Consider the following 15,110-nt stretch of genomic DNA (forward strand, 5'->3'; position numbering starts at 1 on the left):
TATGTCTACAGGCACACTAGAAAACCAAGTAAAACAGCCAACAATTTTATGGAGTAAAGTAACTTTTGTTGTTCATTACTACTCTTGTTCTCACCTGACTGTTGTCTCTATGGTCCGTCCTGCAGTGTGAAGAGGACGGCCAGATCTTCTTCAGCCTTGACGACGGGTCCACCAAATTCACCGACCTGATCCAGCTGGTGGAGTTCTACCAGCTCAACAGAGGAGTCCTGCCTTGTAAACTCAAGCACCCCTGCACCCTCGTAGCCTTATGACCCCTGACCTATGACTTGACCGGACTCTGCCTAAAAACAAACTCAAGACTTTTTCTTTAGGAGAAGCTGATGTGATGAACTCATGTTGTTGATGTATCATGAGCTGCCAGAGACTGCGGATGGAACAGGACGGAGTGGTTGGGGGGTTAGGATGGACTCTAGTGGACTTCAGTGACCTCTGTGTTCCGGAAGGAAGGAGGAGATAAAGAAGCAAAAAATAAAGCAAAAAGCTGCACCACATTGTTATTAACTCTTATAAAAAACAAAAACATTTTCAAGTTTGTATTCATAGTCACCAATAAGCTCTGATCCACTGACACGGTTTAGTGACAGTTTATGAGATCAAAGTAGTTTTTATTTTCCTTGTCCAATCATCAGGACTTTGTTTAGTCTGGGCCACTTTTTTACATAATGAAAGTATTTTTTTGTGTTACAAATCATCTATACTACAACCTTTTTTTTGAAAAGCTGATTGTTTTCTAGTTTGGCGCTTGTGAAACTGGGAACAGGCCTTTCCACACTGACTGAAGAAGAATTCCTCTACTGTCTCGTTCTTCTCGTTACCAACAATGGCAAATCCCTCCTGTGCTGGAGGGATGGATGGACAATCTGATATTCGTAAAAAGAACATCATGAGACAGATCACGAGGCCAGCTGTCTCTGTCAAGCTGTGGGAAAGGAGAGGCTGGAGCTGGTAACTTAGGATGGAGCTGAAGGATACTCAAGGACTACACAGGATCCATTCATTCCACTCTCTTATGACTTTTCTTTCTTTCTTTGGTGACCTCACAGGCTTTTGTGTTCATAACATTTTAGTACTGCATGTGTTCTTAGTCCGTTTTAGTTTCTTATCAGTAGTCTGGAGCGTATAGATTTCTAATAGTCACACAACAACAACTAAATCACTACATCCAGTTCAGTGTTAAATCAATCCATCATCAGCTCCACCATCCGGTGTTCCACATACAACCACATGAACTTTCCCCCCAAAATATAAACTACTACAGGTATTCATTCACTCCCCGTCTCATCCACTCATTTAAGTCCACGTGATAGGTAGCTGTTGAGGTCCACGCTGCTAGCCTAGTCCTATACTGTATGCTATAACCAACCCTTCTATTGTTGCCTACAGTACGTATTCAGAATGGCACTAGGCTACCAAGCGGCTCCTCAGGTGATAACAAGCAACATAACAGCCAAGGAAGGCTCTGCTCTTGGGTCTCTCTTGGTGTCAATGCAATAATAATCTATATGTAAAACATTGGAAAGCATATGGCCTTCTTGTGGACTGTAATTCCATGTTGTAAGCACTCTGAAGACATGGTTATGATTATATGACGAAAACCTAACTTAGGCCAATGGGGAGGGTGCCACAGTTTTCTTTTAAACCCACCTGTTTGCATTCCCTCCGTGAGAACACAGGGAAATATAACCACTACACCAACCTCTTGTGATCCACTAGAGGGATCTGACTAGCTCAGAGTTGATGTGTACAGTCCAAGGTCGGTCTGTCTGTTGTGCTGTCTGTAGAATTGAACTGGAATCAATCGACTCATCTGCTGTGAGGACCCATCTTCTTAATCCAAGTGTGCGTCCCAAATAGCACCGTATTCCCTACATAGTGCATTACCTTACTTTTGAGTAGGGCCCATAAGGCTTTGGTCAAAAGTAGTGCACTATATCGGGAATAGGGTGCCATTTGAGACCGAAGTCCATTCATTTTGGACTTGTTGCTTTTCTTTTCCATGATGTGATTGAATGATTGTTTTTAGAACAGACACTGTGAAGCCCTAGTAATGGACCCTGAAGTGGAAGCCTCCTCCAAGGTTGCAGTGAACACACAGATTTGTAAAGATGTTTTTACCTGTAATGCAACATTAAGAAAGAGCCATCTTTTTATTTTATTTATGGTGTCTTAAGCTGGATAGATTCAGATACAGAATATTAGCCACACTATCTACAAGTTCTGCACAATGACATTTCAAAAAATAAGATGCAATGACTCAATCATTTCAAGTATTGTTTCGCAAATGTATTTATTTATCTAGATGTGAGTGATTACTTGAAATGTAGCTCTTTTCTCAGTGCTGTCCGTTACTGTTTTATCATTACCATGGAATGATTGAACCGCATAATTATTACATAGCCTATAATTAATTTCTTGCTTTTTATGTTTGAACACTCAAACTATTTTATCACCAACACTTACTATGGAGTAACATTCAAGTGGTGTTCCCTAATGGTTTTCATTCCAAATTGGTGTCAGTAGAAAAAGTGTGGGGAATAAAAGTCACTAATATTTCAGTCACAGTGCGTTTCACATCGATATTCAGTTTAATGCCTTTCTCTCACACATTCTTCTACATTTAGGAAATCTTTTCATATGAACTCTTCAAGAATATTTCAAACACACAGGTTGAATTAGATTACTTAAAAAACTTTTATTTTACATATTTAAATATTTGACCTCTTCTTAAGTGTGACTTTCACTGATGCTGTCAATCGAACAAATTTCATAAATGGATATTTAATTCATGAGTTGATTTTCAAATGTCAGCTGTCAGTTCAGTTGCTCTGTCCCTTTTCATTACAGTTAGTTCTCTTCCATTTTACAGAACGTTCACTCTTTAAACTGCGTTAATCAGAACTTTGTTTCTTGTCAGAAGTGAAGCTATACCTTTACAATACTTGAGCCACAATTGCAAAAAACAAATTGGTGTACAGTACATTAAATAGCCAAGTATTTTCCACAACATAGTGTGCTATGCATATTATCCAATGAGAAAGGCTTGGATGTGATGGCACCACTAGATGCCCACTGCAGTACCTTTTCCATGAAATTTTGAGAGCTACACTTCACTGTTTATTGGGTGTGACCAGAGCCGTGAATATATAATATATGTTACTGTGGGGCTCTGGGTGTGGCTTCATTATGACTATACAATGAGCAGGTTAGGTGCCAAAGCTGTTTCCTACTCCTATGCTAAATTAGGTCAAAACGTTGGACAATATATCTTCCCATTGGTCAAAATTATTTCAGTAGAAATCAGTTAGGATTGCCTCCTCCGATGGTAATCTTAGCTGTACAATGTTATATGCAACTCATGTAAAAGTTGTGTACTGAATCAATGTACCATATTAGCATATGAAACCATGTAGATGCAACACTGTATTTAGGTTACAGATCACTATTATTACCGCATTGGCTTACTCTTAACTACTTATGAAATGAAGAAACTTGATTTATTTTAGTGGTTTTTATCATTTGGTTTAATGTGCATATCAATTTTGTTTCTTATGTGTTTCTCATGTAAAAACCTCTTCACAAATGTCTGTAATATTGAAATGTTGCTGGTATGGAACTGGAGTTGGCTTGGGCATCTTTTCATTGTTCCTGCAAGTCATCCTAAGCTACTCAGACATCACTGACTTCTCAACACTAACTGTTTAGGCCTGTCAGAAACAGATACATAGGTGTTTTTCATATTCAGAAACATTCATATCAGAGGCGAGTTCTCTCACATAGTGTCTTGCTATGAACTAGTAGAATGTTGCTAGTGACATTGAATCACCTGCAAAGTAGTGAACTGATGAAAGTGAATTAAGTAAATGTACTTTTTTATGTCAGAGAAATGAATGTAACTGGGTTGCTCAGGGTTGACATGGAGCCTGTTGAAAACTGGTCATATCGTCAGACCAGTGGGATTTTGTATGTGCAACGAATACATTGTGTAGTACTTTTGATCAACTTGGGGTTAATAGTATTTCACCAAACAATATTTTCTTCAGTAAGTAGTTTGGCCTTTATAATATTCTTTCAGGATACCAGTAGTTTGTCCAAAACAGTAGTACAGCACAGTTGATTTAAGGTGTCCTCTTTTCTCTTGTGTAAGTCTGTCTGTCTCAAGAAGCCTAAACGCAGCAGGTGCCTCTGACCACGTTTTTCTCTGCACTAAACCAGAGCTGACTTTGGACCGTTCATGGGAACCTTTTCCAGTGATCGATAATGACTTGTGCTTTGCATATATTGTCACAATGCAAGATATAGTGACTGTACAAAGGAGTAAAGCAAATATATATAGATCTATATAAATATAAACGATTATGTATTTCAGGGAATGCAACAAAAAACAAGAGCCTGTATCTCTTTTTAAGAGAAAGATCCTGTATTCATACTGTGCTTTGCTTCCATCTGTAAATAGCTGAATGGCTTATATCTCTTAATTGTAACCTTTTCAGGTATTTTTGTACAAATAAGGGACTGATATGTTCTGTTTATTGTAATTAGAATAAAACATTAATACATTGCTATTCATTTAAGCTGTGCTGTTTTGTCTTGGTAGGGAAGTCCTCATCAAGGTAATTACAAATGCATTTAAATCACTGTACTCTATTTGCAAATCATTCTGTTTCTTTTGAATACTATTGCAAATGTTACTTCTAGATGGGATTACAAATCTACTGCAACTTTCCATGAGTTTAGTTATATATTTCCATCAAGCTTGAAATGTCTGCTTGAAATGTTCAACTGTTCGTGGGGTTGTACTTCACCCTGTTTGCCCACTAGATGGCAGACAACCACTATAGCGAATCAAATACTCTACTTAAATGGGAAATCATCCATTGAAACAATAACAAAGCATATTCCCCACGCTATGTTTCAGTAAAAAGCTGAGGGATGGGGCTGGAGTAACTACTCTCAAATTCATAGACAGAGCTATGGATGCAAGGACTGACCATGATATAGCAATTAAAGTTTGTTTTGAGGCCATGTGGTTTGTTTACATGTTCTTTGTTTACAAACATTGAAGTAAACCAAGCTTATATTTTGGGTTCTGGTGGGGGTATCAGTGGGAAGCTACTTATTTTAACTTAATTTATAAATCCAAAAAATTGTGTAGCAACTGCAGATTGCCCCTTTAAGAGACAAATGTCATGTTCAAATGTTCAGGATTGTACACGTCCTAACAATCAATATTCATTCAAAAGCATTACAGATGTTGGCACAAAACGGTTAAGAGCTGAGAGGCACAGCATTTGACTTGGAAAATGTACTCTATACAGACCTAATGCTGTGTTAATAACATCTTGTAAATTCGTAAATACAAGCATACAACTGTAAAGAAAAATCCACTTGACCGCCCCTCCAAATGGTAATTACTAGGAAACTGTTCTATTATCCCTGAGCTCCGACTTCTCCCATGCTGAACTCTGACGTAATCCACTAAGGATATGACCTCTATAACAGTATTTTCGGCAGTTAAATGAAACAACAAAACATTATTTATTAATTTGGTTTGTGAACACTTTAATTTGTTTGCGAGCACTAGCTGTACTTTTAGTTTATGGTTGATTTTTTTTTGCCATTAGTCAACGTTTCTCAAGTTCAAGGGACGTGAATTCATCTAACTCGTATTCTCAACTTCACAATTGGTAATTACCACTTTGCCACGTGGTTATGAATGCAGCATAAGAATGGAGTAATCATCCAGGCCCCATAAGAGAATGTAGATAAATCAACATCCTGGTTATGCAGATGAGAATTGAGATGTACTCTGATTTTCAGATGACGAGGTATCAGGTTATCTTGCTTGAGGTCTTTCATCAGATTGACATCTGGCCAGTCTAAACTAAAATGTGTATTTAAGCATTACGATATCCACAGACCCTAGGGGATGCATAACCACATAGATTTTGGAACTAGTTTTCGCTTATTGACAGTGGGTTAAGTCTAAAATATTAACCCTGAAGGCAAAAATATATAAAGTCAACAGTTCACATTATTTCAATTTACTTTATCAATGTAATGCATTTTACCCAGATTTCCACCACAAATCAACAAAGGAGTTTGGTTTATTGATTTAACTACATCAAATATCAACCCGAAACAGTATACTTAAAACGACTCATAACAGGGTTTATAAGTAGTTTGTAAATGTTAAATTAGTAGTTTATAAATGGTTTATAAGTATTTAATAAACAGTTATACCCCATTGGTTGAAATTATGCTCGTCAGTTAATTGCTTTCCAAAATCCAAGATTGAGGCTTAATTGGTAAGTGGTAATACTAACAGTAATATCAATTAACAATAGTAGTTATAACAGTGCCGTGCAACAGGTGTGTACTAAGCCTTTGTGTCGATCAGGCTGTGTGGAAAATTAGGAGGATCTCATTAACTCCTTGTGAATCAGCCCTTCCTGCCTGTGCACACTGCCTTGGCCAGGAGCCACACTCCCATTGGCTGGCTGAGGGGGCCACTGGGCAGATAAAAGAGCTGTGCTCGTCGCTCCTGCTGTACACCACTGCACACTGCTGCTGTGTATGAAGACTGAAGGAGAGGAGGACCCGACCACGACTGTGCCCGACAACGTGAGTACACCCACCGCCAACCACCGACTACCACCCACCATCTACCCACCCACCGCCAACCACCTACTACCACCCACCATCTACCCACCCCCCGCTCTAATACTCTTATGGTTTTTCAGGACTGCAGGTCTCTACTGGGCTGCAGAATACATGCACACCAGGGGCTGTATGTACAGTATCATAGTAAGAGTGCTGGTCTAGGATCAGGTCCCTCCGGTTTATATATAATCTTTGTCATTATGGTCCAAAGGTCAAAACTGTTCCTATATCAGCACTCCTTAACTTGATACTACAGCATACAGCTCTGGCAGAGAGGATTGATAGAAATAACAACACCTGAATGACTATGTTGGGTTGTACACACACTTACAAATTCTCTTACAAATTCCAAAAGGGTTCTTCGGGCTGTCCCCATAGGAGAACCATTTCTGGTTCCAGGTAAAACTCTTGTGTTCCATGTAGAACCTTCTCCGTAAAGGGTTCTAACTGGAACAAAAAGGGTTCTACCTGGAACCAAAAATAGTTATTCAGTGTTCCTCTATGGGGAAAGCTGAAGACCCCAATTAGGTTCTAGATAGCACTTTTGTTCTGAGAGAAGAAGGCAATGTTCATATCTCTGTTGAGTGTTGCATGCATGGGTGGCATTCAGAATGATACGCTTCTGTAGATGTACTGTGGTGTTTCGTAACAGCTTGATAGACTATAGTGCAATTGCTTTTGTGTTTTTTTTCTCTCTTGCTTCTCTATTGCTCTTGAAATTCCCTCTGATCTGTGTCATTTGAATCAGAGCGTTTGTTCTATTACAGTTAGCTTTATGTATTGAATTTTGTAGGCTGTCGTTCCCCATTTTGATAAATCTTCTATGTAAACACTGCAAGAAACTTGCTTACATACCTTACATTTTTAGCCTGCATGGGCTATTCATCATACATTTCAGATTAGGCCACCACGGAAACAGATTAGAAACCTCTTTTAGACACTTTGTTTCCGTGGTGCTGCATGGGAAATCCTGCACTAAACCACTTGCTGAATGTTAGTTTAGAGATGTACATTTTGGAGTCTAGATAGGGCATAAAGAGCCAGAAGTGTACCAGCACGGTGATTAGGTTAATCACCACTAATGGAATTTTCTGTCAAGCAATCAAATAGAGCAGTAGACTTAATGGGTCACACACACACACACACACACACACCTGCATTAGAGCGGATTACAGGGGACTATCAGTAGCAGTGTTTACTGTGGTCAGTCAGGGGCAGAACACCTCTCTGCCCTGTATTAGCCTCACTATGTTATCTATCTGATCAATACATCAACTCACAATATAAGTCTGTAGTATTTGTCATGCTGCTCCTGTGTTCAAATCAAATTGTATTGGTCGCGTGTACAGTTTAGCAGGTGTTATGGCGGGTGCAGCGAAATGCTTATGTTCCTAGTTCCTGTCAATCAATACAGTACATGTCAAACAAGCACAAAATAATAAAAAATAAAATGTATAAAACATGTAATGCAGTTTATATATAAATACTATGTAAACTTTATTAAAGTGACCAGCTTTCAATTACTATGTACATAGGGCAGCATTCCCTAGGGTGCAGGGTAGAGTACCCGGTGGTAGCCGGCTACTGACAGTGACAAGGGGTAAGGTAGGCTACTGGGCAGTCTCTTGGTCCTAGCTTTGATTCACCTGTATTGTGTCTGCCTTGTAGATGAAGGACCAGTACGAAAAATAGATGTAGTTACTACAATAAGTAGCCTTTGGATAAGAGCATCTGCTAAATTACTAAAATGTAAACAATGTATTTTAAAAAATGGTAGTGGGGTCATCAAGCCGTGGCTCGGGTGGCTAAGGTCCTTGGTGATCTTCTTGGCAATGTGTGCTGCACTAAATAAACATTGCTTAGGTTTACTTCCCCATTTCTCCTTCTCCCAAATCCAGTCAGCTGATGTTCTGAAAGAGCTGCAAAATCTGGACCCCTACAAATCACCCGGGCTAGACAATCTGGACCCTTTCTTTTCTAAAATGATCTGCCGAAATTGTTGCCACCCCTATTACTAGCCTGTTCACCCTCTCTTTCGTGTCTGAGATTCCCAAAGATTGGAAAGCAGCTGTGGACATCCCCCTCTTCAAAGGGGGAGACACTCTTGACCCAAACTGCTATAGACCTATATCTATCCTACCCTGCCTTTCTAAGGTCTTCAAAAGCCAAGCCAACAAACAGATTACCGACCATTTCGAATCTCACCATACCTTCTCTGCTATGCAATCTGGTTTCAGAGCTGGTCATGGGTGCACCTCAGCAACGCTCAAGGTCCTAAATCAAATCAAATCAAATTGTATTTGTCACATACACATGGTTAGCATATGTTAATGCGAGTGTAGCGAAATGCTTGTGCTTCTAGTTCCGACAATGCAGTAATAACCAACAAGTAATCTAACTAATAATTCCAAAACTACTGTCTTATACACAAGTGTAAGGGGATAAAGAATATGTACATAAAGATATATGAATGAGTGATGGTACAGAGCAGCATAGGCAAGATACAGTAGATGGTATCGAGTACAGTATATACATATGAGATGAGTATGTAAACAAAGTGGCATAGTTAAAGTGGCTAGTGATACATGTATTACATAAAGATGCAGTGGATGATAGAGTACAGTATATACGTATACATATGAGATGAATAATGTAGGGTATGTAAACATTATATTAGGTAGCATTGTTTAAAGTGGCTAGTGATATATTTTACATAATTTCCCATCAATTCCCATTATTAAAGTGGCTGGAGTTGAGTCAGTGTGTTGGCAGCAGCCACTCAATGTTAGTGGTTGTTGTTTAACAGTCTGATGGCCTTGAGATAGAAGCTGTTTTTCAGTCTCTCGGTCCCAGCTTTGATGCACCTGTACTGACCTCGCCTTCTAGATGATAGCGGGGTGAACAGGCAGTGGCTCGGGTGGTTGTTGTCCTTGATGATCTTTATGGCCTTCCTGTAACATCGGGTGGTGTAGGTGTCCTGGAGGGCAGGTAGTTTGCCCCCAGTGATGCGTTGTGCAGACCTCACTACCCTCTGGAGAGCCTTGCGGTTGTGGGCGGAGCAGTTGCCTTACCAGGCGGTGATACAGCCCGCCAGGATGCTCTCGATTGTGCATCTGTAGAAGTTTGTGAGTGCTTTTGGTGACAAGCCGAATTTCTTCAGCCTCCTGAGGTTGAAGAGGCGCTGCTGTCTGTGTGAGTGGACCAATTCAGTTTGTCTGTGATGTGTATGCCGAGGAACTGCCTGGTGTGGTGTCACACCTGCCTGGTGTGTTCCTTGTTATTCATGATGCTCTCTGCGCTTTTAACGGACCTCTGAGACTATCACAGTGCAGGTGCATTTATACGGAGACTTGATTACACACAGGTGGATTGTATTTATCATCATTAGTCATTTAGGTCAACATTGGATCATTCAGAGATCCTCACTGAACTTCTGGAGAGAGTTTGCTGCACTGAAAGTAAAGGGGCTGAATAATTTTGCACGCCCAATTTTTCAGTTTTTGATTTGTTAAAAAAGTTTGAAATATCCAATAAATGTCGTTCCACTTCATGATTGTGCCCCACTTGTTGTTGATTCTTCACAAAAAAATACAGTTTTATATCTTTATGTTTGAAGCCTGAAATGTGGCTAAAGGTCGCAAAGTTCAAGGGGGCCGAATATTTTTGCAAGGCACTGTATCTCACCTCATTTGCTCACATCGTATATAGACTTGTTTCTACTGTATTATTGACTGTATGTTTGTTTTACTCCATGTGTAACTCTGTGTCGTTGTATGTGTCGAACTGCTTTGCTTTATCTTGGCCAGGTCGCAATTGTAAATGAGAACTTGTTCTCAACTTGCCTACCTGCTTAAATAAAGGTGAAATAAAAAATAGAAATAAACTTGTACCCGTTGAAGATTAATTACTAAAGAAGTATTTAGGTTTGATGCTGTGATGCTCATTTGAAAGGGATACTTGGCGCTGCCTCTGACTGGGTGGATGGGAAATTGGATGAAGACTTCCTGGAATGAGATCTAGGTCAGGTCATTGGACCTCACTCATCCATCCACTCGGGTCATGTGACAGTGTTGATGCCCATTCTGTGTTTTCTGTGACACCGGGTGCTGTAGATGACCTGTAGGGCAGGCAGTGTGCTCCCGATGGTGTGTTGGGCTGACCGCATCACCCTCTGGAGAGCCCTGAGATTGCAGACGGTGCAAATACAGCCTGACAGGATGCTCTCAATGGTGCATCTGTAGAAGTTCATGAGGGTCTTGGGGGCCGGATGTCATGTGAACGGACCATTTCAGGTCCTCAGCAATGTGCACACAGAGCCTCTCTCTAGATGTGGATGGGGGCTTGCTATCTTTGCTGTCTCCTAAGTCCACGATCAGATCCTTGGGTTTTTTTACGTTAAGGGAGAGGTTATTTCCTAGCACCAGTCTGCCAAGGCACTCACCTCCTCCCTGTTGACTGTCTTGCCGTTGTTGCTAATCAGGTCTACCACTGTTATGTAGTCAGCAAACTGAGTTGGAGACGTGCTTGGGTGAACAGGAAGGGCATGAGGGGGCTGGACGCACACCCCTGTGGGGCCCACGTGTTGAGGATCAACGTGGTGGAGGTGTTGTAGTCTACCTTCACCACCTAGGGTTGGCCCATCAGAAAGTCCAGGTCCCAATTTCTACAGAGATTGGTTCAGACCCAAGTCCCTGAGCTTAGTGATGGGCTTGGAGGGCATTACGGTGTTGAAAGCCAAGCTATAGTTGATGAACAGCATTGTTACATGCAAATTGTAGTGGGTCTGTATGCAAATTGTAGTGGGTCTGTATGCAAATTGTAGTGGGTCCAGGTTGTCAGGTAAGATGGTGTTATGGTCCTTAACTAGCCTTTCAAAGCACTTTAATGATTACAGAAGTGAGTGCTACGGGCAATAGTGATTGAGTTCAGTTACCTTCGTTTTCTTGGGTACAGTAACAATGGTGGACATCTTGAAGCAAGTGGGGACAACAGACTTGGCTAGTAAGAGATTGAATATGTCTGTAAACACTTCAACCAGCTGGTCTGCACATGCTTTGAGAACATGGCTTGGGGTGCCGTCTGGGCAGGCAGCCTTGCGAGGGTTAAAGCACTTAAATGTCTTACTCGCTTTAGCCATGTAGATTGGTAGCACACAGTCCTCGTGAGTGGCAGGGGCCCACGTCTGCAGCTCAGTGTTGTTTTCCTCGCAGCAGGGCAAATATGTTTAGTTTGTCCAGAAAGCAAGGTGTCAATGTCCACAACGTGGCTGGCTTTCCCTTAATAATACATTATGATAAAGTGTGTGTGTGTGTGTGTGTGTGTGTGTGTGTGTGTGTGTGTGTGTGTGTGTGTGTGTGTGTGTGTGTGCACGTGCATGTGCATGTGCTCAGGGATTAAGTGTATGGGACTGTTACTAAAGGTTGGGACAATAAAGTGGGACATTTGTCTGTTCTAGTTGTACAATGGACGCTGCAGAGTTCCGGAGGAGAGGGAAGGAGATGGTAGACCTGATAGCAGATTACCTGGAGAACATAGAGCAGAGGCCAGTGTACCCCGACGTGGAGCCTGGGTACCTGCGGTCCCTCATCCCTGAGGAGGCCCCTGAGGAGCCCGACACCTACGAGGACGTGGTCAAAGACATTGAGAGGGTCATCATGCCTGGGGTAGGCGGCTAAGATTATCATATTACTAAAGATGAGGTGACTGTTGATTGAAGGTTGATTACAGCTATAAAATTATGGTAACACTTTGCTTGAAGGTGGCATACATAAGGCCTTCATAACTTGCTCTAGGTCAGGTACTCTGTTATTGGAGATCCGCTTTCTCTCAGATTTCATCAGTGAAAAGTTCATAATTAAATATTATAATATTGATGATACCAATGAGCTGTTTACCCAGTGGCATCCGGGCCGCATTGAACGATCGCGAGAACATACACAACAGTCAATGCACACAGTCACTAACCTTTAACCCTGTGCTGCTCCCAACCTCTTCCAGGGCAGTAAGAATACACATTTCCACTGTACAATGGATAAATAAAGATCTATTTCAAGAGATTATTAATTATATTGAATACATTGTAATTGTTGTTATTAATCATACTGCAATACTCATTATGACAGGTTTCATAAAGGTGTGGTGAATCTCTTCTGCATACTTCCTTATGAATAGGTGGTGCATATGGAATTAAATCTTTTGGTCTGGTCTGTTGACAGTGGTTTAGGGATCATTCAGAAGGTGTACAGTAAGGAGCTTCAGTGTTGAACGTTTTGCTAACGAGACAAGGTGTTCCATTGTCCTTTGTTGTCTGTACTGAGCAATCAGTTAAAGCTCACATTAACTGTATATGACACAAATCAGCCATATAGTAGTTTTTACAAGTAGTTGGAAAATGCCCCGCATTCTGTGGCCTTTCACGTGGCAAAGTTCAAAGACTTTAAATGAATGATTAACCTCACAACTATAATCTCACTGCCAGAGAAACAAACCCGTTTCAATCTATCTGCCCCCGACTCCCAACCCAAACTCTTTCCTTAGCTGTAGCATGAAAGCCGTTATTCCATTATCAATCATTATCATCTTTTTTTCCTCTACCACCTCTGCTTTTAACAGTGTGGAATAAGCCCAGTTAGTCTAATGAATGACTCACCATGGGAAAAGCATGTAAGGGAGACAGACAGGGACACTGGCAGCCTCTTGCTTGGTGCCCCACACAGGCACAAGATGGGAATTCAGCCTGGAACAGTTTAACTGCCTTACTCGAGGGCTAGAACAGTTTAAGGGTTAAGTGCCTTGCTCAAGGGCTCAGTGGCACCATGGTAAGATATGTTATTTAGCAGGATTTTGATACCAGCAAACCTCTGAGTGCCAGCACGCATCCTGTTAGATTTTCTCCATCAGGTTACACCTGGGATTTGAACTGGCCCCTAACCTCTAGGCTACCTGTGTTAAGGTGACCCACTGGCACAGCCCGTACTTCTATGCCTACTTCCCCACGGCTAACTCCTTCCCGGCCATGCTGGCAGACATGCTGTCTGGAGCTATTGGTTGCATCGGATTCTCCTGGGTATGTATGACCTTGTCATCTTTTTCTGTCATCCTCTCTCTTTCTTTTGAATGTGATTTTGAACAGTATCACCATTTTAAGACATTAAAGGGATAGTTCACCCAAATTACAAAATTACACATTGGCTTCCTTACATTGTAAGCAGTTTATGGACAAGGTATGACAGCAATCCATGCTTTGGTTTAGATTTCATGGCACTGTTTCCAAATATTTATTTTTTTGCATTTGTGGCATAAATCCCATTCAATTCAATGGACCGATATTAGCATTTTTTGCTCATCATGTCCAAATGGTGTGGTAACTCCACAGTCCACGTACTGTAGGCTGCCATTCCAGGCATGTACATAGCTGTGTGTTGACCCTGTCTTTAACCCCATGTTACTGTAGGCTGCCAGCCCGGCATGTACATAGCTGTGTGTTGACCCTGTCTTTAACCCCATGTTACTGTAGGCTGCCAGCCCGGCATGTACATAGCTGTGTGTTGACCCTGTCTTTAACCCCATGTTACTGTAGGCTGCCAGCCAGGCATGTACATAGCTGTGTGTTGACCCTGTCTTTAACCCCATGTTACTGTAGGCTGCCAGCCCGGCATGTACATAGCTGTGTGTTGACCCTGTCTTTAACCCCATGTTACTGTAGGCTGCCAGCCCGGCATGTACAGATCTGTGTGTTGACCCTATCTCTAACCCCATGTTACTGTAGGCTGCCAGCCCGGCATGTACAGATCTGTGTGTTGACCCTGTCTCTAACACAATGTTACTGTAGGCTGCCAGCCTGGCATGTACAGATCTGTGTGTTGACCCTGTCTTTAACCCCATGTTACTGTAGGCTGCCAGCCCGGCATGTACAGATCTGTATGTTGACCCTGTCTCTAACCCAATGTTACTGTAGGCTGCCAGCCCGGCATGTACAGATCTGTGTGTTGACCCTGTCTCTAACCCAATGGTACTGTAGGCTGCCAGCCCGGCATGTACAGATCTGTGTGTTTACCCTGTCTCTAACCCAATGTTACTGTAGGCTGCCAGCCCGGCATGTACATAGCTGTGTGTTGACCCTGTCTTTAACCCCATGTTACTGTAGGCTGCCAGCCCGGCATGTACAGATCTGTATGTTGACCCTGTCTCTAACCCAATGTTACTGTAGGCTGCCAGCCCGGCATATACAGATCTGTGTGTTGACCCTGTCTCTAACCCAATGTTACTGTAGGCTGCCAGCCCGGCATGTACAGATCTGTGTGTTTACCCTGTCTCTAACCCAATGTTACTGTAGGCTGCCAGCCCGGCATGTACATAGCTGTGTGTTGACCCTGTCTTTAACCCCATGTTACTGTAGGCTGCCAGCCCGGCATGTACATAGCTGTGTG

General features: G+C 41.8%; 2 protein-coding genes across 11 annotated transcripts in view; both read left to right on the forward strand.

Annotated features, from left to right (window-relative positions):
- LOC135522137 (growth factor receptor-bound protein 10-like) overlaps positions 1-4,587 on the forward strand; it is an 81,951-nt gene extending 77,364 nt beyond the window's left edge. For all 9 annotated transcript variants that reach the window (XM_064948128.1, XM_064948129.1, XM_064948130.1 and 6 more), the window contains one exon: positions 126-4,587. In XM_064948128.1, coding sequence (XP_064804200.1) covers positions 126-272 — 147 coding nt within the window. In that variant the 3' untranslated portion in view covers positions 273-4,587. The remainder of the gene's footprint in view (positions 1-125) is intronic.
- A 1,959-nt stretch (positions 4,588-6,546) lies between these two features.
- The window catches only part of LOC135522138 (aromatic-L-amino-acid decarboxylase-like), a 35,638-nt gene continuing 27,074 nt past the window's right edge, over positions 6,547-15,110 (forward strand). Inside the window, exons 1-3 of one of the 2 annotated variants that reach the window (XM_064948137.1) lie at positions 6,547-6,642; positions 12,137-12,344; positions 13,634-13,747. In XM_064948137.1, the coding sequence (XP_064804209.1) occupies positions 12,144-12,344; positions 13,634-13,747 (315 nt within the window). In that variant the 5' untranslated portion in view covers positions 6,547-6,642; positions 12,137-12,143. Of the gene's footprint in view, positions 6,643-9,778; positions 9,874-12,136; positions 12,345-13,633; positions 13,748-15,110 lie in introns of those variants that run through there. The other variant, XM_064948138.1, reaches the window with a different exon arrangement.

This window comes from Oncorhynchus masou, chromosome 30 (assembly GCF_036934945.1).
Source record: "Oncorhynchus masou masou isolate Uvic2021 chromosome 30, UVic_Omas_1.1, whole genome shotgun sequence".
NCBI lineage: Eukaryota > Metazoa > Chordata > Actinopteri > Salmoniformes > Salmonidae > Oncorhynchus > Oncorhynchus masou.